At 45.4% G+C, this 23,536-nt stretch overlaps 1 protein-coding gene across 1 annotated transcript in view; it reads left to right on the top strand.

Annotated features, from left to right (window-relative positions):
* Positions 1–541: 541 nt before the first annotated feature.
* nup93 (nucleoporin 93) overlaps positions 542–23,536 on the top strand; it is a 68,562-nt gene continuing 45,567 nt past the window's right edge. Inside the window, exons 1-3 of the mRNA XM_063196865.1 lie at positions 542–720; positions 1,242–1,428; positions 2,728–2,845. Coding sequence (XP_063052935.1) covers positions 1,250–1,428; positions 2,728–2,845 — 297 coding nt within the window. The 5' untranslated portion in view covers positions 542–720; positions 1,242–1,249. The remainder of the gene's footprint in view (positions 721–1,241; positions 1,429–2,727; positions 2,846–23,536) is intronic.

Genomic DNA, 23,536 nt, shown 5'->3' on the forward strand with positions numbered 1-23,536 from the left:
TGGGTGCACATGTGGTGAAGCGCTGGGCGAGCTCAAGGACGGTTCCTAATACGTGGCTACAATGTCAAGATATTCCTTTCTGCTACTCAAAGTCCAGGGGTATCTTAGATTCTCTGCTGATGCTTTTATTGAAGGCCATAACATTGTATCATTACTCAATTCCTTCTACGTATTAGTGCTGACTGGGTCTATTTGGGGCGGTTGTATGATCAAAAGCATTACAGCTTTTCGAATTTTCGCATTCCCAACACATTGGCTCATTTGGTTAGGGAAGATGTGCTGTGCAATGAGTGACGACCCCACACATTTAAATAAACCAAACAAATCCTTCATCAGTCTTTTATATTTTTGCTGTTTTATGCAACATGTTCTCCATTCACTGTCATTCAAGAGTATACTAGAATACTAAAACTTCTCAAGTGCTTTTAAACAGCAAAATGTGTTGTGCTGTGGTGGAGCATGCACTTAGGGTTGTGTGCAATTTCTAATACCAGGCCTGTGGTACATACGTGCTGACCGTCATATCATTTTAAATGTTGACGCGTGCAAAACCTGGGCGGGGAGAAGTGGAGTTTGGACCAATGAGGATAGACACGCCAGGAAAGCCGGGAGATTGTCTGTTTTGCTTGCATGCTAGTGCCGGGAACAGAAGATCAACTACAAATTTAGCTGTTATTTTGGGTACAAAACAATATCGGAACAGGAAAGCAAATACTTGAAGTAAGTCGACATTTAAAGGCATGTATATACCGACAAACTCATAGAAATATTTCGAGCTTTTTCTCTGGCTTAGTGCCGCATGGCCTGTTGTAACTGAGCACGAGCTAACATACTGCCCGTGGTACTGTATGGGCGCATGTTGCTACTACCTATTAATGCTAGCTTGTTAGTGGCCCACTAGTCCCTTCCCTTTATCCCTGTTAAGCACATGACCAAAGAAAGGTTTACTGCCTTATCATGATGCCACAGTAAAGGCAATTGTGTGACTTAACTTTATGAGAGTGTCTGGTTGGCTGCGTACTTGTCTTTGACTTCGCTAACGCAGTAGCCTAGTGCTGCTACCATAGTTGACAGCTGGGCTTCACTACTTCTACAAGTACATCTGCTGTTCTAACGCACGCGATGTAGCTGAATGCACAGAGCTGCCACTGTCATAAACTGCTACTAAACCGGTGCTAATTTACAAACCTCTCTTGTGAATCGTGAATAATAATAACTCTTTGGCGCGGCGTCATTGACAGTCTTCGCCATGGACGCGGAGGGCTTTGAAGAGCTCTTGCAACAGGCGGAGCAGCTTGCTGCTGAGACGGAGGCTGTGTCAGAGTTGCCCCATGTTGAGAGAAATCTGCAGGAGATCCAGCAAGCGGGAGAAAGACTGCGAGCCCGTACCCTCACAAGAACGTCTCAGGACACTGCCGATGTCAAAGCGTGAGTAACCGGTTGAAGGGGTGCAGTGAAATGTTTGGGAAGTTTGTTTTGGATGTACAGCATACAATCATCACCTATTGTGTGTACACTGGTCTATGTTTACCGGGGTTGTGACACTGTCAGTTGACTCAGGTCAAGGGTCCTCTATGAATGACCGATGCCCATTTTCCACACAATAGTCATGGGCAGTCATGGGTAATTGTAGCCCAAAGGTTGCCGGTTCGACTCCCGACCCGCCAGGTTGGTGGGGGGAGTAATTAACCAGTGCTCTCCCCCATCCTCCTCCATGACTGAGGTATCCTGAGCATGGTGCTGTTCCGCCGCACAGCTCCCTTGGGGCGCCATTGGGGGCTGTCCCTTTTGCACGGGTGAAGCATAAATGCAATTCCGTTGTGTACAGTGTGCAGTGAACCCTAGTGTGCTGTGGAGAGTGCTGTGTCACAATGACAATGGGAGTTAGGCTTTCACTTTCAATACCACAGCAAAAAGGTCCCCCATAATTGTCTGACAAAGTGTTGACGGTTTGTAGAATCATGGGACAAGTATGCTAGTGGCTTTGTACTACGTCTCTATACGTACTATCTCTATTCTTCATGTGTACTGTTCTGTCTTCTCTGTCTTGAATGTTGGTCACTCCTCTCCAATTATGTGTGTCTTTCTCTCCTTTTCCACTTACCTCTTATGTGTCTTTATGTCCTATTTCCCCTATACCCTCTTCTGTGTCGTCTTTGTCTCCCATCCCCTGTGTGTGTGGTTGACTATCTACTAGACCAGTGGTTCCTAACCAATGGGTTCCCAAAAATCCAACGAGGGTCGCGAAGCCTTCTTGATTTTAAGGGGTTTAAGGGTTTTTTTAAGGGACAGCATTTATTTAATCATATGCATAGAGGCAACAAAATATAAGTGTTACATTAAACATTTATTCTATATTTGACCAAAGACGAATTGAGGAATAAAATAACTAAAATGAGTTTTCTCAGGAAATTACTGTTTGAGCTGCCCTAGCCCCAGGCCAGACTCTTGACATTGATGTGTGTGTGTGTGTGTGTGTGTGTGTGTGTGTGTGTGTGTGTGTGTGTGTGTATGTGTGTGTGTGTGTGCGTGTGTACTCTACTTTACAAAAATAAACCCTGACTAACCCTTCTTTGCATCTGCCTTTGTTGTTCTGTATATTTCCTCTGCACTTTGTATCTGTTAGTGATGTTGACTAGGATTATGTCCTCGTTTGTAAGTCGCTTTGGTTATAAAGCATCTGCCAAATGCAATGTAATGTAATGGTTCCGGTTCCCCCCTCCTCAGGTCCATCCTGCTGGGCTCCAGGGGTCTAGACATCTTCCACATCTCCCAGCGTCTGGAGAGCCTGAGCGCAGCCACCACCTTCGAGCCGCTCGAACCCGTCAAGGACACAGACATACAGGTGAGACTGCCACTCTGCGCCGCACATCACGCCGGTGAGGCTTCCGCACACCAAGTCACGCCGGCGGTGGCCGCATGCAACGATGGCTTACTGCTGCACAGGCCTATTCGGCCCAGGGGGCCAAGAGTCCAGGAGGCCCTGAAGCCAAAGCGTCTATATTTCCAGTTGGTCATACATGTGTTAAAATTGCAGTGTTGAACAAATATCAGTCCCTCCAGGAATTTGCGGTTTTGCAGTTTGCAACTGTTTTGCAACTTTAGGCAGGAGGCCAAGAGTCAAAAGAGCCAAAGCCTCTATATTTCCATTTTGTCATACTGTGAAAATCACAGTGTTCAACAACTACATACTATATTTGCACCCTGCACCCTGAATTCTCCAACAACATAGGGTATCTAACATCTGGCCTAAAGCACAGAAATTGAGTTGGGCTTGGGGCAAGGCTTACTGTTTGGTTCCTCGATCCATCAGATGGCTGGAGACTGTGAGCATGGTAGGGAACAAACAGGGCTCCAGAGTGCGACCAATTTGGTCGCATATGCGCCCATTTTTTTCAATGGTGCGCCTAAAAATATTTTTAGGCGCACCGGTGCGACCAGCCATCAGTAGAACAAAATCAATTACCAAACAACCGTTTTAATGGACATAAAATTAATAGTCATTCTTCAGTAGTGGCCCATCATCACACAATAAAACGTGTCGATGCGGTCATTCCTTCAACTTCGCTGAACTACCGGTAGCTTCCCCCCCTTCCTCGTTCACAGGCAGCCCGACATTTCAGAATAGAATGTTCAACTATCCGAGTTCTATCCGAGTTCACATGTGCCAGCGAGTTTTGCAACGGACGAGAGTTACAATCACGGTAAAAACAGCAAAATGACTTGATGATATTTTAAACACGAGAGAGTCACAATTACGGGGAAAAACTAAATGGCTTGAGCGGATGTTAAACATTGCCACACAAAAACGCAGAGGGGTGCGGATAATTGCCCGTTTCAGCCGCGTGCAGAGCTGGCCAAACAACAGGTGACGCGCTAGTCTGTCGGGACTTCTGTGAGTGAGATTTTTTGATAGCGACTAGCGCAGGCTACATACTGCCTATCAGTCGGCAAGGCATCGTTCATGCACCTCGAGACAGCACGAGATAGAGGGAGGGAGAGAGAGCGCAAGAGAGTGAGCGAGCGAGCGCACTAGTGCTGTCGTGTCTGTTCGCTTGCTAAGATACCACAATCATTATGCGAGGATTAGGGCGAGCGCTCAAAAAAGGGGAAATAGACAAAACCCAATTCACCTCAGATTCCACTGTAAACATAGGCTAGGCTATTTGTGTCTAATGATTTTAAAAATTATGACATTTTTAGCAGGGTTTGTAAAAAAAACAATCCATCCATCCATCCATCTATCTATCTTCATATTGTAACTCTGTGCTTGTGCCGTGTGCATAGCCTTATTGCAGAAAAGGCTGGTATGTTGATCTTACTAGTCAAACACATACTGACTAAAAGGCTACTAATTTGGTCTTTTCTACCAGCCAAACTGCTTGTAGCCAAGATGTGTTAGTTAGGTAGCCAGTAGCCTACTGTCATGTCTTTTATAAGGAGCACATTTGGAAGACTAACCTATAGCACATGAAAGGCTCCAGGTCTTTTAAAATATAGCAACAATAATAATAATAATAATAATAATTATTATTATTATTATTATTATTATTATTATTATTATTATTATTATTATTGTTGTTCCATTATTGTTGCTATTATTATTGCTATTGTTATTATTTTGGATTATTATTTTTTAAAGCTGAGGTGCGTGTGTGTATGGGGTGGTGAAAACATTTGGGTGCACCTACATTTTGTGCTGGTGCACCTAAAAAAAATGTTTAGGCGCACCAGTGCAACCAGTGCAAAAAGTTAGTCTGGAGCCCTGACAAATAAGTATCTTTTTAGAAGACAAAGGGTACAGTAGTTGTAAGTTTTAGTCTCTGAAGACAGTGACGTAATGGTGAATTATTGAAACAAGCAGCCCCATCCCAAATAATCTGTCAATCAGCGCCTGGTTGAATTCAGCCAAAAAAAAGGATTTGTCGGATTCACTGGAGAATAATGGGAAGTATTTCCACATTACACTCATTTTTGACATTCCTATCCTCCTCCACTCGATGAGGTACATGAACATGGTACCGTACCCACTCACTGTTCCCTTGGGATTCTGGCTGTGCTCCCTGGTTTCACAAGTGAGGCATAAATGAATGTATTTGTTGTGTGCAACTGCACGGCGAATTATGCAGGCATTGGCTTGTTGGCTTTGAGGGGGCTTTGAACCACACATTGTGAGTACTGCATGGCAAATCAAGACACATTGTGTGTGCACAAACAGAAGTGACTTTGTGTTTTACCCATCACACACGGTAGCCATGACCGCGGCACCAGGGAAGTGCCATGTGGGCATGGTGTTATGCTCATAGTATAGTAAAGATTTCTTTTATTACTTCTTATTATATGTGTATAAAGATCAATAAATGAAAGGTATGAGTATGAATGAGTGAGCGAGTGTAAAGGTAGAGAAAAAGGGTGGGAAAGTGCCTTGGCTGTCTTCAGCATGTGTCCAACAATCCAACCGCCTGGTGATTGATGGTAAACGAATGCTGGGGGGACAAGTGAAGGGTCCAAAAAGAGCCATAGTGAACTGATGATGACATTGGACATTACCACAAAATGCTGGCCAAGGAGTTTTAGTTTCTGTCAGAAGACACTGACTGTCATGAATATTTTTTCATTAGTTTGTTTTCTAATAACGATCGTCATTGCCCGAACGAGCTGTCATCCAGCTCATTTGCAGATTTTTTTTTTTCAATGCAGCACGACACACAAAGCAAATTGTAGAATCACTTCAGTAGTGAATGTCTTAAGCCTACACCGGAGTATAGAAACTGCTACAGAAAAGAAATGGCAATGAATGACTGTCATGAATATTTTTTTATTATTCTGTTTTCTACTACGATGGTCATTGTTGGTCTGACCTTTCCTCTGCACGGGGCACCACGCGCAACACGGGGTGCTGTCTAGCAAGCTATCGGGGAGGCATGTAGCGTGTCCGAGCTGTCATCTGCACGCCTTGGCTGTTACCAGTGTTGCATTATGAAAAACTAGGGTTATTTTTTTCAATGCAGCACCACGCACAAACAAATTGTAGAATCACCTCAGTAGTGAATGTCTTTAGCCTACACAGGAGTATAGAAACTGCTACAGCAAACCTGATGATGCACTGGACGAAACGCGTCGCTCCAACTCCAAGAAATAAGAAAATAAGACAAAAGAACAGTAAGCAGTGTGCAGTCGCTTTCTGAACTTTCATCTTTGCAAAATTGTCAGTGTCGGAGAACACACGCTGAACTTCCTGACCTCTGCGCAGGTATCGAATCACTCGTATTGCTGTGGTGGCTATCGGAGTTCAGTGTTGTGGTCAGCGTTAGGCATGTATCCTATTCCCTGAGGCGTACTTGAGACGGTCAATAATCAAACGCAGCCATCCGCCATGGCTCCAGTCAGATGATACACTTCCTCCTGTGGCGTTGGCATAGGACAGTGATTGAAAGGGAATAGGAATGCCAGTCTGCCTTTTCTGAACTTGTGGGGTTTGAACTGTATTGCCTGTCCGCAGCCATGGGTGATGTGACACCTACAGGCAAGGCTGTAGACCAGAGGTGGGCAAACTCAGGCCTGGGGGCCATATGCGGCCCACTGAGCCATTTCATGCGGCCCACAGAGCCTTTTCAAGAAAGACAACTTTTAAATAGAAATCCACACATCTCAACATTCTTCAAATGGCTACCTAAAAGAGGGGTCTTGCAAACTTATAACCACGTACATAGGCTACATGTTAATACATTTCATTACAATGTCCAGGGATGGCATAGCTGACAAGTTATGTTATCGTACATTATTCCTTATTATTGACACGGACCAATTGTCTGCGACATCTGGCCCTTTGGTCGATATTCTACACCCAATGTGGCTCTTGGACCAAAATAACTGCCCACCCCTGCTGTAGACACACCAGAAGACAGGAAGAGACGCCCATATATAGACGTGTGGTTTGTCATAGAGATGCATCAAGGTTGGAGTTCATGCCTATCTCTTTTTGACACATTAGATTTAGAAGGAATGCAACATTGAAACGACAACCGTTGTGTAAGAACAATGTATGTACGGTAGTTTCCTGGCATCTTCACACAATATGTTTCCACCAGCAGCCATTCTGTTCCTTCAGACGATGGGCGTTTCCCAAAGTCTAGTGTGCGTCCTTAGAAGTGTATCAGCCTTCGTAATCATGCCCAGTGATTGAATACTCTTTGGTGAACTTTGTGGAGTATCCAATCACTGGGCTAATTAGGCTGACACACTTCTAAGGCTCATACACTTGACATTGGGAAATGGTGAATGTCAACCACAATCCGTATCTATCTATAATCAGTTTTAAGATGGCACAAAGTACAGGTGCTCCGATCACCATTTTTTGGCCCGATCACCGATACCGATCACCAAAAATCTTTATCTGCCGATTACCGATCATTGCCGATCACAAAAATTATTTCCTATTTTTTTTAATAGCCTATTAATTATCCTTATTGAATACCATTTCTGCCCATAAACCAATCAATCTTAATTTGCATATGTCTATTATTAGGCTATTATTATTATTATTATTATTATTATTATTATTATTATTATTATTATTATTATTATTATCTTTCAGACTAGTGTTGGTAATATAGTCTACAGTATTAATCAATGTATAAGTTATTGCATAGAATAACTAAACTATTTAAGATTGAATTGAAACTGAAACATTACATCAAATAGTCTTCCACATACGAGAAAAAAACAACCTGTCGCTTTAAATGAGCAGCCTCGTGAGGAGAGCCCCTCCCCTCTCTGTCACCGTCCACAGCTGCAGTGCTCCACTACCGTTCTGAATCTCTCTCTCAAGTTTTAACCACATGTCGCCGTTTGGTGTTTCAGCGACTATCAAACTAATCGACTGACTGCCAATTACAACTTTGAAAACAATAATTGACATGTTTGTGCTGACAACGTGAAGTTGTCGCGTGCTGACCGAGGCAACTACACAGGTTATAACGTGGCTCACTGGCGAGTACTCAATCGCAAATTACATTGCCAGGTAGAACTAAACGGCGCATGGATCGGAAAATCAGATCATTGTTGATGCAGATATGGTTATGAATGGTGGAAATGAAGGGGGGGGATGGCGAAAAGTTATAGACAAGCAAAGATGCCTTCTTTTGGTGCAGTTGCAGCTGTGCAGAGCCAGCGCCTACATGCAGCGCCAGGTGTAGAACTAAAGGCAAATGGTTGCGTGAGGAATTTAATATCTCTCGATCGGTTTTTTGATCGGCATGTTTTTCCGATCACCGATCAGGCTATTTTTGGCCATTATCGGCCGGTCATGATCGGCAGCCGAGCAATCGGAGCACCTCTAGCACAAAGTATGCACTCGGTTGTTATAGCTGTTATGTTATGTTATATGCTCTTTTCATTTTTCTCATCATGTGCATTTTTACCGAACCAACCTTGTCAACCTACCATCCTCTGAATTATGTGCTCCATGAAGGGAGTGTTTTAGTTGTCCGTCATGATTTACATCTTGCAAGATATCAAATTTACTTCCCTCATCATTATTTGCCTTTGACTCTTTAATTAGACCGAATATCTGATCTTTCCATCAATGACTATCTGATGGATGGCTACAGTAATGCTCATCATCATCAGATGCATTAGAGCATTTTTACTTGGAACGTGCAGTTACATTTCCGTCCACTTGATGGCAGTAGAAGCACTTCCAGAATGTACAGGAGGGACATTGTGCTGTGCTGAATGTGAATTTGCATAGCTTGGGGGGTGAAGTGCTAGATAACCACACACTGTTTTAAAGGGTCACGTCCTCTAAATTAACATGTTGAACTGTGGAAATTTCATCATAATCTGTAAAGGTTAATGCCAAGGATTATGAAATAAAATGAACATAGACTAGAGAGAAGCACATGATTCCTTTGCAGAGAGAAGCAATGAAGTAGCCTACCGGTAGTACTTGCTTTGAGAAAATGCCCTCAGTATGTATTTTTTTTATTTCTTCTTGGCCCGTGATCTTGCATAATGGCTGAAACCTGAATGTAATTTCAGTTCTTATAGGGGAATCGAATTGACCTCTCAATCCAATTATTTATGTTCTGTCAAAATGCTTTTGGCCTGATTTTTATGGGCCAGGACATTTTGTGCCAAGTGAAATCAAGGCGATGTCCCAGATTTCGGGCTAAAACAACTGTGTCATTTATTTTTCATTCGCGTCACTCTGTCTGTGAAGAGATTGGTGTCTATAATGTGTTTGCATTTTTAACGAAAAAAAGAAGGGGGAAAACAGCCTTTCAGCTTTGACATTAGACCTACCAAGGCACTACTTCAGGTGTTTTTTTGTTTCGTTTTGTTTTTCCCCCGCTTTTGCTTTCACTATTTCTCATCTTGACGCATTACTGCCTTTCAGAGCGGCTGAGGGGTGCTGTGGTGCTGTGCTGTTGTGCTATATGAGCTGAGCTTCTGGAAAATGACTCGCCCTCCTGATGTAGAATGTAGCAGGCAGGCAGGCAGGCAGGCAGGCAGGCAAGCAGGCAGGCAGGCAGGCAGGCAGGCAGGCAGGCAGGCAGGCAGGCAGGCCTTACAGCAATATTTTCCAACACTGGGGTCGGGACCCCATTTGGGCTCCCCTGGAATCAAATGTGGTCACCTGAAATGTCTGAAAGTGTGTGAAAAAAGAGAATACTGATAAATATTACTAATTCATGTAACATAGCTATTCTCAGGTGATTTAGGCAAGGCAAGCAGGCAGCCCTTATAGGCTGGTATTCAGGCAGGCAGACGGGCAGGCAGGCAGACAGGCAGACAGGCATTCTGTACTTAAATTGTGAGTCTATTGAGCCGGAGCAGGAAGCACCCCAGTCAGACAGACGGGGCTTTTAGGGTTCATGTGAGGTCGGTCGGTCCACTTTCTGCAAAGTCAGTCAGGCCGTTAGTCAGTCAGTAAAATCCCCATTACACATACAGCCTGATGACCTCACATCACACAATATGGCTGAAGTGAGGTGAGGCTCAGATACAATAACTATACACACACACACACACACACACACACTCTCTCTCTCTCTCTCTCTCTCTCTCTCTCTCTCTCTCTCTCTCTCTCTCTCTCTCTCTCTCTCTTTCTCTCTCTCTCTCTCTCTCTCTCTCTCTCTCTCTCTCTCTCTCTCTCTCTGATGGGAAGTCACCAGGGCCATAAATAAAGTCATTATATTTGTATTATGCACATATACTAACAAAATCAGACAAAACAAGAACAGAACAAAAAAGACGATCTAGTATATTTGTGTAAAGTATATATCCATGGCCTCCCCTTTGTCGATGTTTTTTTTTTGGGGGGGGGGGATCTCTATATCTTCATCTCTGTCTTGCTGTCTCCTACTGTCACCATCATGCTGTCTGCCTATCTCTTTCTTTCTGTCTGTTTGTTGTTTTTTTTTATGTATGTGTCTCCCTTCTCTTTCACTCTTTTGGTTCCACTTGTGGTTGTAGGGGTATTTATTAAAGAACCTGCTTCACTGTTTTGCATCAGAGATGAGTGTTCTGTTTTCTGAAATCTATGTGTGTGTGCATGCGTGCGTATGTGTGTGTTTCGGATCGCCCTTGTGGCTAACCTTGCTGGGGCTAAAGAAGAGTCGGCAAGCAGCAGACAATCAGGCAGACAGTCAGAGCTGTGATTGAACATGTTCAAACAGACTACACTACACTCATCAAGCCGAGAGTATTGGAGCGGCACAGAGGATTTAGGCTCAGCTCAGCACTGCATCGCATCGCATCGCATTGCACTGCACTCTGGGTTCCGGAATGGCCTTAAGAGTCTGATGAATTCTTTAACATAGTGGGCCAGGCAGGCAGGCAGGCAGGGATGACTGGGCTGGCTGGACAGTTTGTGTATGTGTTGTTGTTTTACTAACCTCTACTTTGCATAGAAGGGCCCACAAGGAGTTTCTGTAAGAGGCATTGTTTTCCATTGTAGTTTTGAGTGTACGTGATGGGGTTAGTTATTCTTGGCTGCTCTATGCTTTGAGTAAAACATAACCCATAGCTACAGGCTGGGAATACTGTTTGTAAGCACACCATCCAGGTTGATTCCATAGTCGGGCCTTATGGAATAAAGTTTTCAACAGCATTTTGATGCAGCCTCGCCCCACAAACAGTGACGGAACATTGCCACGGAATTTCAATGAATTTGGAACCTATGGGAGATCTGTTCTATGCAGGCATTGTATCGTGTGCTGCTTGCATGCTGGAGCTCACTCTGGTAGGAGCAAAACACCTACAGGCTGCAAAGGCACAAGTTTCATCACCTGCTTGTTGTGTGATTTGTTTTGCTTTATACTGCTGTCTGAACCATAGTATGATTCCCATACTGGACAACACATAAGTGGTTGTGTAGTGCATTGGTTCCCAACCTTTTTCTTCAGGGACCCATGTTTTTACTATTGTAAGCTTTGGTGACCCAACCACGCGAGCGCCCGCACGAGACGGAGTCACAAGATGCCCTCCGTTTCCTGCGAAAACTTATTTTAGTTATTTTATTGCTCAATTCGTCTTTGGTCAAATATAGAATAAATGTTTAATGTAGCACTTACAATTTTTTGCTTCTATGCATTTATTAGTTAAATGCTTTGTCTTTTATTCAACATGGGCTATATACTGTATATTTAAAACAAAACCCCTTAAAATCAAGAGGGCTCCGCGACCCCCTGTGGATCTTTGGCGACCCATAAGGGGGGCCCCGACCCATAGGTTGGGAACCACTGGTGTAGAGTATGTCTTGTTTTTTGCTCGCCTTCAGCCTCGGTTCATGTCAAATACGTGAGGCGCACATTGTAGTCTCCATTCACTCCCATTCAAAATGTTTGAAATGGTGACCCATGGACCGGAAGTAAAGGTACGCGACTTCGGCACCCCATTTAAATGGATAAAACATGGAAAAGCTTATTTCTAACTTCAGCCCCATTTGATACTTATATGGCAAGCCAAGCTAAATGCTAACAAAGCACCACGTGACACACTGGTTGAGGACCCACACAAAGATCAGGGAGATGCGCATCAAGGCATCTCAGATCACATCCTATGAGTATATGAACGTCTTTGTCGTAGGCTAATGATTTTGTCATATTGCTGTCCATTGAACCTCTGACAAAACTTGAACTGTGACGTACACCCATGAAAACCACTTCTGGGGCCCTGCCGTGGCCAACCGGTAGGGCACTCGCCTGCCATGCGGAAAAAAAAAACACTTATGGAGTCATCGGAAGTACATTAAGCACTTTGTCTTTTCCCCTTTTCCTCCCTCCCTGTTTGAATGTTAGTGACCAAGACCTCAGAGCACATTAGCCCATGCTCTTTTGGAAATCACCAGGGAATCCAAACCCTCTCTCTCAGGACACTTTGAGGAGGCATGATCCCACAAAAACCCCTTTCAGCTTCTTCCTCTTTCTCTCTGTCTTCTTTTCCCCAGTGGATCTCTCCTCTTTTCACTAGCCACGGCCTGCACTCCCTTACTAGCTAGTATGCAAACAATTAATCGATTAATCGACTTAAATCCATACATGCGTTAATCGATTAAAAACATTAATCGCAATTAATTGCCAATTCGAATTAAAAGAGACCCAGGTGAAATGGGCATGTGAAGAGTGTGTGAATGAAGAGGGGTGTGAATAGTGGGAATGTTTATTTCAGCTTTGGATTAAAGAATTCCAATAGAATTAATTTAAATTCTAATTATAATTTAAATTGTAAGTTGATCGATAAGGTCAATAAACTAACGATTAATGAATTAATCGACCATTTCCATCCCTACACTACCTAGTGCCACTGGCTTGGTGGTCGTATGGATTATAGAATTGAGTTCAGTTTATTATGGACTATGTACAATTAAAACATAAATGTTGCCGTTCCATACTTTGTAGCCAGAGTTAGCCTCAGGCTAATTTACATCTGCAGTCCCTGGCAGGAAATAAAACCTCAAAACATGTGAACATGCACATAAGTATAGTACAAATATATAGAGAGCAGGTGCTCTGGAGCTCTGAAGTTCTTGAACTCCCTGAAGGCTGGCAGGGAGTGGACCTTAAGGAGTGCTGGCATACGGGTCTGTCAAATAGGCCAGAGAGATGCATTTGTCATTGTGCACACAGTGTGGATTGACGCTGACCACACACACGCACACACTCACACTCACACACACACACACATTCACACACACACACGCGCGCGCACACATGCACACTCACACAGACACGCACACACATGGATACAGAAACTTGTTTTTGTTCTTTTTTTGTTTTTTTTCCTTTGACTCTGAATAAGACGTACCGTGTCAAAATATTACTCATTACGTTTGTACCACAATAAAGCACTCAGAAGTATTTGAGTGCTCTAGTCATCTCTGGCCAGCCTGGTCTTTTTGAAATGGACCAGCCGTATTGCATTAGAAACTCAGCTCTCTTGCAGTGTCCTGTAGAGTAATACAGGCAGCAAGCAAGACACAGTTGCACTCCCAATCTGGCACCTTGCCTGTGCAACAGTGCCAGCTGTTTAGACGATTGCTCAGCCAACGACGACAACACACACACACACACACACACACACACACTGTGCAGGTGCGGCTAAGGGGTAGAGGTATTGCGGTTTTCTAATTGTCAAGAGTTCCTTGTCCTGTGTGGTTGGGTCATTAATATTTCAAATGTGCTGGAAGTGTCATGGAGAGAGATTTATTTATATATTATTCAGCTGATCACGCTGAGCACTGGACCTGCTACGCCTGAGCACAAGATGAAAGTGTTTTCCTACTCAGGGGTGGGTTTCTCGACAATGTCGTCTAAGTTAGCAACTTACTTGCAATGCATTTTCCCATTGGCAACCTACAGTGCCCTCCATAATTATTGGCACCCCTGGTTGAGATGTGTTTTTTAGCTTCCAATTATTTTATTTTCTTTCTAAATAATATGGGACCTTAATGGAAAAAAAGAGAAAAATCCAACCTTCAATACAAGTGCATTTATTCAGTAGGGGAACAAAAACCCACAAAAAGAAATAATTATTTGACAATCAAATAATGTGTGTCACAATTATTATCCCCTGGATTAATAAATTTGTACAACCCCACTTTTTGCCAACAAAACAGCACCTAATCTTCTCCAAAATGTTTCACAAGATGGGAAAAGACAAAAAGAGGGATTCTTCAGCCATTCCTCATTGCAGAATCTCTCTAAATCATCCAGAACCTGGGTCCTCTCCTCTGTACTCTCCTCTTCAGCTCACCCCACAGGTTTCTCAATGGGGTGAGGTCAGGGACTGAGATGCCATGGGAGGAGCTGATTTTGTGTCTTAGAACCATTTTTCCTGTGTAGATTTGGCCAAAAGTTTAGGGTCAATGTCTTGCTGTGAAAGACCCATGACGACCCAGCGTTCAGCTTTCGGCAGAGGGCAACAGATTTTGAATTAAAATTGTCCTGGTATTTCAAAGCATACATGATGCCATGCACCCTAACAAGGTTCCCAGGTGCCTATGACGCGAAAACAGCCCCACAGATATCACGCCCCACCCCCAAATCACAGTGGTTATGAGTTGCTTTCAGCAAGCGCATCTTACGTGGTACTCCATACCCACTTTAGAGTGTTTGTTGTCCAAAAAGTTCAATCTTGGTCTCAATCTGACCAAAGCACACGGTCCATTTGAAGCCCAATACCGCTTGGCGAACTCCAGACGCTTGCGTTTATGAGAATGTGAGTGAGGAAAGGTTTTCTCCGTGCATGCCCTCCCAAACAGCTTTGTTGGCGTGTAGAACAGCGCCTGCTGTGATTCGGAGACTTTGTGACCCCAGGAATCTACCATATGTTGTAATTCTGTAACATGAGCTTTTGGAGATCTTTTGAATTTCTCTTACGCATCCTCCTCACTGAGCGTGGGTGTGCAAAATAAACTGGTGTCCCACGTCCAGGCTTGTTTACCACTGTTCCAGATTTATTGAACTTCTTAATTTATTCTCTCACCGTGGAATATGGGCAGCTGCCGTTGAGTGGCAATCTTCTAGTGATAGCCTCTGCCTGACCTGTGAAGGTCGACGCACAACTGCCTCACTTGTATGCTGTGTTTCCTTTGCTTCCCATGTTAAGAGAGGAAAAGAGAAATGGCCTCGGTGGTCACGTCGATATTTATACCCCAGGGAACAGGAGTGATAGAATTACATTAAAAAGTTCCAAATACTCTGGTAAACTTTGTAAACTACTGTAGAAATGAAACAGAAATGCTTCAAATATATTAATTCCTGGGAATTGTTAAGGGTGCCAAAATTTGATTAACAGGTGATTTAATGAAAAAATAATTTAATATGTTTTAGTCAGGGATTTTTTTTATTTAATCTATACAATCATTGAGTTGAAGGTAGAGGAGCGACCGAATGCCGTGCAGCCGATCAGTGACCGTCCGATAATGGCCAAAAATAGCCTGACGTTGATCGGAAAAACATGCCGATCAAAAAACCGATCGAGATGATATTTAATATCCGTCACGCAACCATTAGCTTTACACCAGGCCTGCAAGAAGGCCCTGGCCTCTGCACAGCGGCAACTGCACCAAAAGAAGCATCGTTTGCTTGTCTATAACTTTACGCCATTCCCGCTATCATTTCCACCAATTCCATAACCATATCAGCATCAACCATGGCAGGGGGCGGGGGGGGGGGGGGGGGGGGGGGGGGGGGGGGGGGGGGGGGGGGAGGGGGGGAGTGGTTAGGGATGGCGGGCGTGTGAGGGAGCCATGGCAGGGGCGGGGTGAGGAGGGATGGGGGGGGAGGGGGCGCGGGGTGGACAGGGGGGAGGGAGGTGTGGAGGGGGGGGGGAGGGATGGGGGGGGGGGGGGGGGGGGGGTGGTAGGTGTGGCGAGGGGAGGGGGGAGTGGGTGGGGAGTGGGGGGGGGGGGGGGTGTGGGGTGGGAGCTGGGGGGCGGGGGCGAGGGTAGTAGTGGGGGGGGGGGGGGCGGCAGGGGGGGGGTAGAGGGGCGGGGTGGGTGGGAGGTGTGAAGCGGGGGGGGGGGGGGGGCGTGGGGGTGGGGGGTAGGGGGGGGGGGGGGGGGGTGGGTGGGGGGGGGGCGGCGTGGCGGGGGGGGGGGGTGGGGGGGGGGGGAGGGGGCGGGGGGGGGAGTGGGGCGGCGGTCGGGTGGCGGGCGGAGGGGGGGGGGGGGGAGGGGGGCTGAGGGCTGACGGTGTGGGGGTTGGGACAAGCGGAGGGGCGGGGGGGGGGGAGGGGGAGGGGGAGGCGGGGAGGTGTGCGGGGGGAAAAGGTGTGGGAGGGTGGGGAGGGGGGGGGGGGAGGTGGTGGGGTCGGGGGAAGTGTAATTGGCAGTCAGTCGATAAGTGTTGATAGTTCGCTGAAACACCAAACGGCGACATGTTTAAAACTGAGAGAGAGAATTCAGAACGGTAGTGGAGCACTGCAGCTGTGACGGTGACAGAGAGGGAGGGGCTTCTCCCACACGGAGGCTGCCATTTAAAGCGACAGTTGTTTTTTTCTCGAATGTGGAAGACTAATGGATGTAAGGTTTCAGTTTCAATTCAATCTTAAAAGTTTAGTATTCCTAAGCAATAACTTAACATGATTAATCTGTAGACTGTATTTATCAACACTAGTCATGAAAATAATAATTAATACCGATAATAATAATAATAATAATAATCATAAAAATAGCCAATAATAGACATGTGGCAAATTAAGATTGATTGTTTATGGGCAGAAATATGTATTCACTACAGGATAATTAATAAGCTGATTAAAAAAATAGGAAATCATTTTTGTGATCGGCAGATGATCGTTGAATCGTCAGATATCGAATTTGGTGATCGTATCGGTGATCGGACCCAAAAAATGGTGTGATCGGAGGCACCTCTCGGTGAAGGCTACATTTTCCTACAAGTTACAGATGTTACATATTTTCTGCAATAAACACTGAATTTATTTTAAGGCTTTTAACACATCTCAACCAGGGGTGCCAATAATTATGGAGGGCACTGTACTAAGTTGACCTACTTTCGAGAAACGGGGTCCTGTAATACTCAGATATGTGTTACTGTGACCTTTTGATTTTTTGTTAGTTTGGGTTTTTTTTTTTGTTAAAGATTTGTTTGCGCTTTTGTTTGTGCTTTTTTGAGACAGGATAGTAGGACATAGGAACAGGAAATGAGTGGGCAGAGTGAGATGGGGAAGGACTGGCAAATGACCCGGGTTGCCAGCGTAGTAAGCCAGTGCCACTGTAGGGCCAACTTTGAATGTTTTTAAGGACAGGGGCGTCTCAGCTGATGGAAACAGGAGAGACCGGTGCCTCACCTGTAATTGCCTCTCTTAAATATCTCGTATAATTGCATCTCTTATCTTCTTAAATAGGCTCTTATTAGGCTAATGCACTTTAGTGAAAGCATTTTGATTAAACACAATGCCGTAACACATGACTTCGTGGTAATATGTAATATGCATCTGAATATAGTACTATAAGTTATGAAGCCCTTCCATTCTAGCGGTGGTTGGAAATTGTCAACAAGTTCAAACACACTCAGGTAATTGGATTGCTTCTGGGTCTTCACCTTTTCCCTTGGTGCTCATCAGTGAAGCGGCTCTCAAATTTGGTCCAGGTAGAGAAAATCTGAGGCACTCAAGGTTGCAATTTCTACGTTTTTATTTGGCTACAGTGCCTACGCGTTTCGGCCCTAATGGCCTTCCTCAGGGCGTATCAAGGCATCCTTGAGTGCCTCAGCATTTGTCTACCTTGTCAACAAGTTCATTGAAGAGGCCTCTGCGATGTCCCGGTCGGCTATGTTTGGAGATCTCTGATGCGTCAGTGCCAGTCATTTCAGTGTCAACCCACTGACTGCTCTAAGTTTTTTTTTTGGCTCAACCTTAGCTGTCCCACCACCACTGACCATTTGCACTGAAGCAACAACGAACAAGCAAAATTAGGAACAGGGAACTACAGTGTATTTATTTAGATGCGTAGAGGTACATTATAGTATTGATCCCGAGGGAAATAAGCGTAATAATAATGTAAACGTTCTACTTATGTTGCGCTCATTTTGAGGCCTCATTTATTCGTGTGATGGCCTTTAGTGTAGTGCCACTGTAGTGGCCTGACATGGCCTCCTGGCCCTTTGGTACTGCTCTGGCCTATTGGCGTCGTATACACACACCCTCACTACACTACACTACACTACACTACACTGCACAGCACAGGGCTGCTTCTGTTGGCATTAGCCTCCTTTGGAGTGAGCTGTTGTGACAGCAGTAGCTGCATTAGCCCATCGCTATTATGCACTGAGGCAGCAGAGTGGAAAGATTGCTCACTGCATTGCCCTGGCTGTACTGCCAGCCTACTGTACACTGCATCCTATAGTGTAGTGTGTACCCAGCAAGGCAAATGCCGCCTATGCACATTCTGTCCTGTGCCTTCTCTTTGTATGTGTGGATCTGAAGTAGGGCGGCACAGTATAACGAAAATGTATCGAAAACGCGAAATCAAGAGTGGCGATATGCGTATCGTGAAAATGACTTGAATATCAACAAATGCGGAAGAAGCCCACCATGACCAAAGGCACGCCCGCCACACAAATTAGCGACAAGAAAAACACTTGGCTTTATTTCCAAATGTCATTTAAATATCTTTATCGAGGTATTGCATGCTGTTATCGCGTATCGATTATTATTATTTTCTGATATCGTGCAGCCCTAATGTGTTGTCTGCTCTAGAAACATCAGACTAGTTGTTGTACTGAAAGGTCTTTGGCATGCAGCCTGAAGTCTGGAGGTTGGTATTAGTACAGTAGATGGTGATAACCATAACTTAAGAACATTTTGATCATTTCAGACTTTGCATTTTCTTTTCTCTTGCTGTCAGCCCGATGTTTGTGTGATGAGGTCCCATGCCAAGTGAACTCGGAGTAGAAGGTCTTTGTATTTGGCCTCTTCTCCATCGTCATTGCTCGGGGGAGAGTATCAAGTACCATAGTGAAGTCTTGGCACATACTCCATGCCATCTAAGGACTTAGGACTCTTAATCTTGTAGTTAATTGAAGCTTTGAGTGTTTGTTGGTGTACCACATATTGCAATTGTGTCCACGTCCAAAGCAAGAGTCTGAAAGCTGAAAGCCTCATTTGGAAACTCCAACTCCCATTGTCTTTGTACTCCAATCATACAAGTGAACACTGAACACTGCACAGAACAAAATAGGCGCAGGCGCACTGACTGTTTCAAATGAGCAGCGTAGTTGCAATACCTACTCTGGCCACCATCCTACACAGTGTGCCTTTTAAATGCATGATAATTTCGCAGGATGTTGGATTAAAATGAAAAGTAACAAATTTAAACCTAGAGTAATAACAAGCAACATATGAACTAGATTCAGGCAAAAGAATGTGCCAAATTGCCTTCACGTACAGTAGTAGATTGTAGTAGAAACGTTGGCATCATTTGCTATATCTCTTCTTGTACAAAACCAGATTTCTTGGTACAGAACCAGCGTCTGTGTTGTGTTGTTTTCACAAACCCCCCACCCCATGTTGTCTATTGGCTGAGTGACAGGGAAGTGGCATCCTTTGTTGACTCATCAGAATGCAGTATTGACCACTCCACTCCATTCCATTCCACCCCGCCCTTAGCGACCCACGCCACGTCGCTCCTCCCCTCCACTGCCCCCTCTTGTTTCTCGTATTCTAATAGTATGTCCCTCCTTCCCCTACCTTCCTCTATCTCTCTCTCGCTCTCCATCCCTCTCTCCCTTGTCCAGATCCTTTAGTAGCCAGCTCTCCCCATCCCCCATCTTCCTCCCTTGCCGCCCCCGTCCCCTCTTACGGGAAGTGCACTTAGTGTCTGGCAGGCTCGGCCTCTTTTGCTCACTCTCTCTCTCTCTTTCGCTCAATCTCTCTTCCTCTCCCTCTCTCTTCCTCTCTCCTCCTCTCTCCTCCTCTCTATCCCTCTCTCCTCCTCCCTCTCCCTCTCTCTCTCCGTCTCTCCACCCTTCTCTCTCTCTCTCTCTCTCTCTCTCTCTCTCTCTCTCTCTCTCTCTCTCTCTCTCTCTCTCTCTCTCTCTCTCTCTCTCTCTCTCTCTGCTGGCTTTGTTAGAGTGGCTGCTCAACACTTAACTCCCATCTCCCCAGTGGCCAGATCCTATTCCCACGCCCCACAGCCAGAAAGAGCCTAAATGGCTGCCTGCGCGCACTGCGCCGCCCCGCGCCTCGCCACATCGCGCCGCCCCGCGCCTCGCCACATCGCGCCGCCCCGCGCCTCGCCTCACCGTCCCCCACAGCCAGAGAGAGCCCAAATGACTGCCCACACCGCCCCTTGCCACACTGCCCCCCAGCCAGAGAGCCCAAATGGCTGCCCGTGCCCACCACGCCGCCCCCCACAGCCAGAGAGAGCCCAAATGGCTGCCCACGCCTCGCCGTCTCGCTCCACACAGCGTCAGTTTCCTTAACTGAGTAATTACCCCATCCCCATCCTCATCCTCATCCCATCCCCCACCATTATGTCCTCTCCTCTCCTCCCCTCTCCTCCTCTCCTCCTCTCCTCCGCTCCTCCCTTCTCCTCTCCCCCTCTCCTCTCCTCTCCCCTCCTCTCCTCCCTTCTCCTCTCCTCTCCCCTCCTCTCCTCCCTTCTCCTCTCCTCCCTTCTCCGTCCCTCTCCTCTCCTCTCCTCCCTCTCTCCTCTCCCCTCCTCCCCTCTCCTCTCCTCTCCTCGCCTCTCCTCTCCTCTCCTCGCCTCTCCTCTCTTCTCCTACCCACTCCTCTCTTCTCCTCTCCTCTCCTCTCCTCTCCTCTCCTCTCCTCTCCTCTCCTCTCTGCTTCCATTACTGGCTGCCTTGGCGAGGTTTCTGTCTCTTGATTTGTGTTCTTTATGATTGTATTAATGGGGAGTATATGGAAACTAGTGAGGCTGTAGCTGCTGCGTGCGTTCGTGCGTGTGCTTGCTTGCTTGCCCGCGTTCTGTTTTTAGATGCGTCCTAGCATCTCTATAAGAGGCGGGTATGTCCGTCTGAAACGCATTCTTTAAATCGGCCAAAACACAATCTTCGCCACCATTTTTCGCGTTACTCTCTTCATATTTGTGCTTTTGGACGCATCTTTGTCCGCCTGTTGGACTTGTTTGTGTAATGGCCACTCTTGTGTCTTGTGGAGTAGTGGATGGTCATCTCCCATCTTCTTTAGCATACAGCATGCTACAGCATACAGCATGCCCACAATGCACAGTAGTGTGGAGGAAATATGCAGTAGCCTGGTATTCCTGTGTATTCAGAATGCGAAAGGATCATTGTAGACGTGTGTGTGTGTGTGTGTGTGTGTGTGTGTGTGTGTGTGTGTGTGTGTGTGTGTGTGTGTGTGTGTGTGTGTGTGTGTGTGTGTGTGTGTGTGTGTGTGTGTGTGTGTGTGTGTGTGTGTGTGTCTTACTTTACTTTATATGTAGCCCAGGCAGAGATCTACGCATTTCATTGTATTCATTTCGGTGTGTGTGTGCGCGTGTGTGTGTGTATTGTAAATGTAACACAGGCATCTATGCATGTCATTGTGCACACGTGCGTGGATTGACGCTGATTCGCGTATGTCAAACACACTTGCTCACACACACAGACATTGAGCCTTGCAGCACATGCGCGCACACACACACACATCGAAATGCATACTCACAGGCACAAACGCACACACCAAGATGCATACATGGACACGCCCACACACAGATGCATACAGGCCCACACATCGAGATGCACACATGTCACGGCAGATGTATGTTGTGTTTGACCGTGAAGCCAGTGGCGGTGTGCAATTAGCATATAAAGGATACAGTGTTTCCCACAGAAATTTTGGAAACTATGGGGGCAGCGGGATTTTTTTTGTCGGGGAGGGGCGCAGCGTCTTTTCACGCGGGCCTTTGGGGGGGGGGGGGCAGTTGTATTCACGCAGTGTAAATGCAAAATGGCAAAACAATGAGTACAGTATGACATTGGCGCATGGAGAAACTATAGGCCTAGGCCTACATTTCAGCCATTTATATTTTGAGAAATAAGGCTACATAACATTTTACCCATGATATTAGTAGTACATTGTCATTTATATATATTTTTTAAAATGCAGCACAGTGAATCATTTCTGTTTACAACAGTTTCATTCGTCCCTCATGCAGGGGTCTATGTAATGAAAAAAAATAATAAAACAAAATAGGAGCAGAGATAAGAATTTAAGAGTAGTAGGCCTATACTGTGAAATTGTTAACGCATAGACGAAAAGGGTCTAAGAGGCTGTGCCTTTTCCCCACACACACATAGGCGTACACATTCTACATGAGGGGTGCTGGTCACAGGGCCAGTTTTTCAAAATTCCTCCCATTAAAAGGGCTGAACAACATATTACACATTTATGTCTATATTCACATTCATTACACATTCATTTCTATATGCAGCCCGATGTCTCCTCTGCGGTGTCAATGAAGGCCTGTCACCTAACTCATAACAACTGTAAAACAAAGCCTGGGGAGTGTTAGTAAACTCATCCCAACTGTCCCTTCTCTGAAGGTTTTTTTATTGCTCCCAAACCCAAGTTAACTACAACAACTTGACTAGGCTTTTGATCCCTCTGTCTTTCAAGCACTCATGGTTTCTCTATAGGATGTATTTACTCCATGAGGAAAATGCGAAGGAAATCGTTTTTCAAATCGTTTTTTAAAAAACGGAAATCGTTTAAAAAAAAAAAAAAAAAAAAAAATTAAAAAAAAAAAAAAGTTTTTTTTTTCTTTTTTTTTTTTTTTTAACATTTTCGGAAACTATGGCGGCCAAATTTAAACTATGGCGGGCCGCCATAGTTTCCTCAATGTATGGGAAACACTGGGATATGATTGCTTTTGTGTGACCTCTGTATGGAAAGATGCAACGACGTCCATCAGTGACTCGATGGCTACACAAACATTTTCTCTCCCCTTCTCTATGTTTCTTTTATTATGTCTCTCTCTCTCTCTCTCCCTCCCCCTCTCTCTCTCTCTCTCTCTCTCTCTCTCTCTCTCTGAGGCTGCAGCTTCAGATGAAATGAGCTTGAATCTAACCGTTCCACACATAGCAGCCATTACAGACTGACGTTACAGGAGAAGGGAGAGATGGAAGAAGAGATGCAGAAAAAGAGAAGGAGGAGAGGCGGAAGAGAGGAAGGAGAGAAAGGGGGGAGATGGAGGGATTGAGAAATGTAAAGAGCGTGGGGAATAGAGGAAAAAAACAGTGAGAAGAGGAATGGAAAGGAGGAGAGGGCTAGAGGAAGAGAAATATGACTCGTGCCGAAAGGGCGAAAGACAGGAGAGGAGAGAAAAGGAGAGAAGATGAGAGGAAAGGAAGGGAATGAAAGGGGAGAGGGGAGGAGAGGAGAGAGGAGGAGAGGAAGGGAATGGAGAGGAGAGGAGAGAAGAGGGAAGGAAAGGAGGGGAAGAAGGGAGAGGAGAGGGGAGGAAAGGAGGGGAGAGGAGAAAAGAGGAGGCAGAAGGAGAGGAGGGGAATGGAAGAGGAAAGGAGAGGGGAGGAAAGGA

Source organism: Engraulis encrasicolus, chromosome 4, assembly GCF_034702125.1.
Source record: "Engraulis encrasicolus isolate BLACKSEA-1 chromosome 4, IST_EnEncr_1.0, whole genome shotgun sequence".
NCBI lineage: Eukaryota > Metazoa > Chordata > Actinopteri > Clupeiformes > Engraulidae > Engraulis > Engraulis encrasicolus.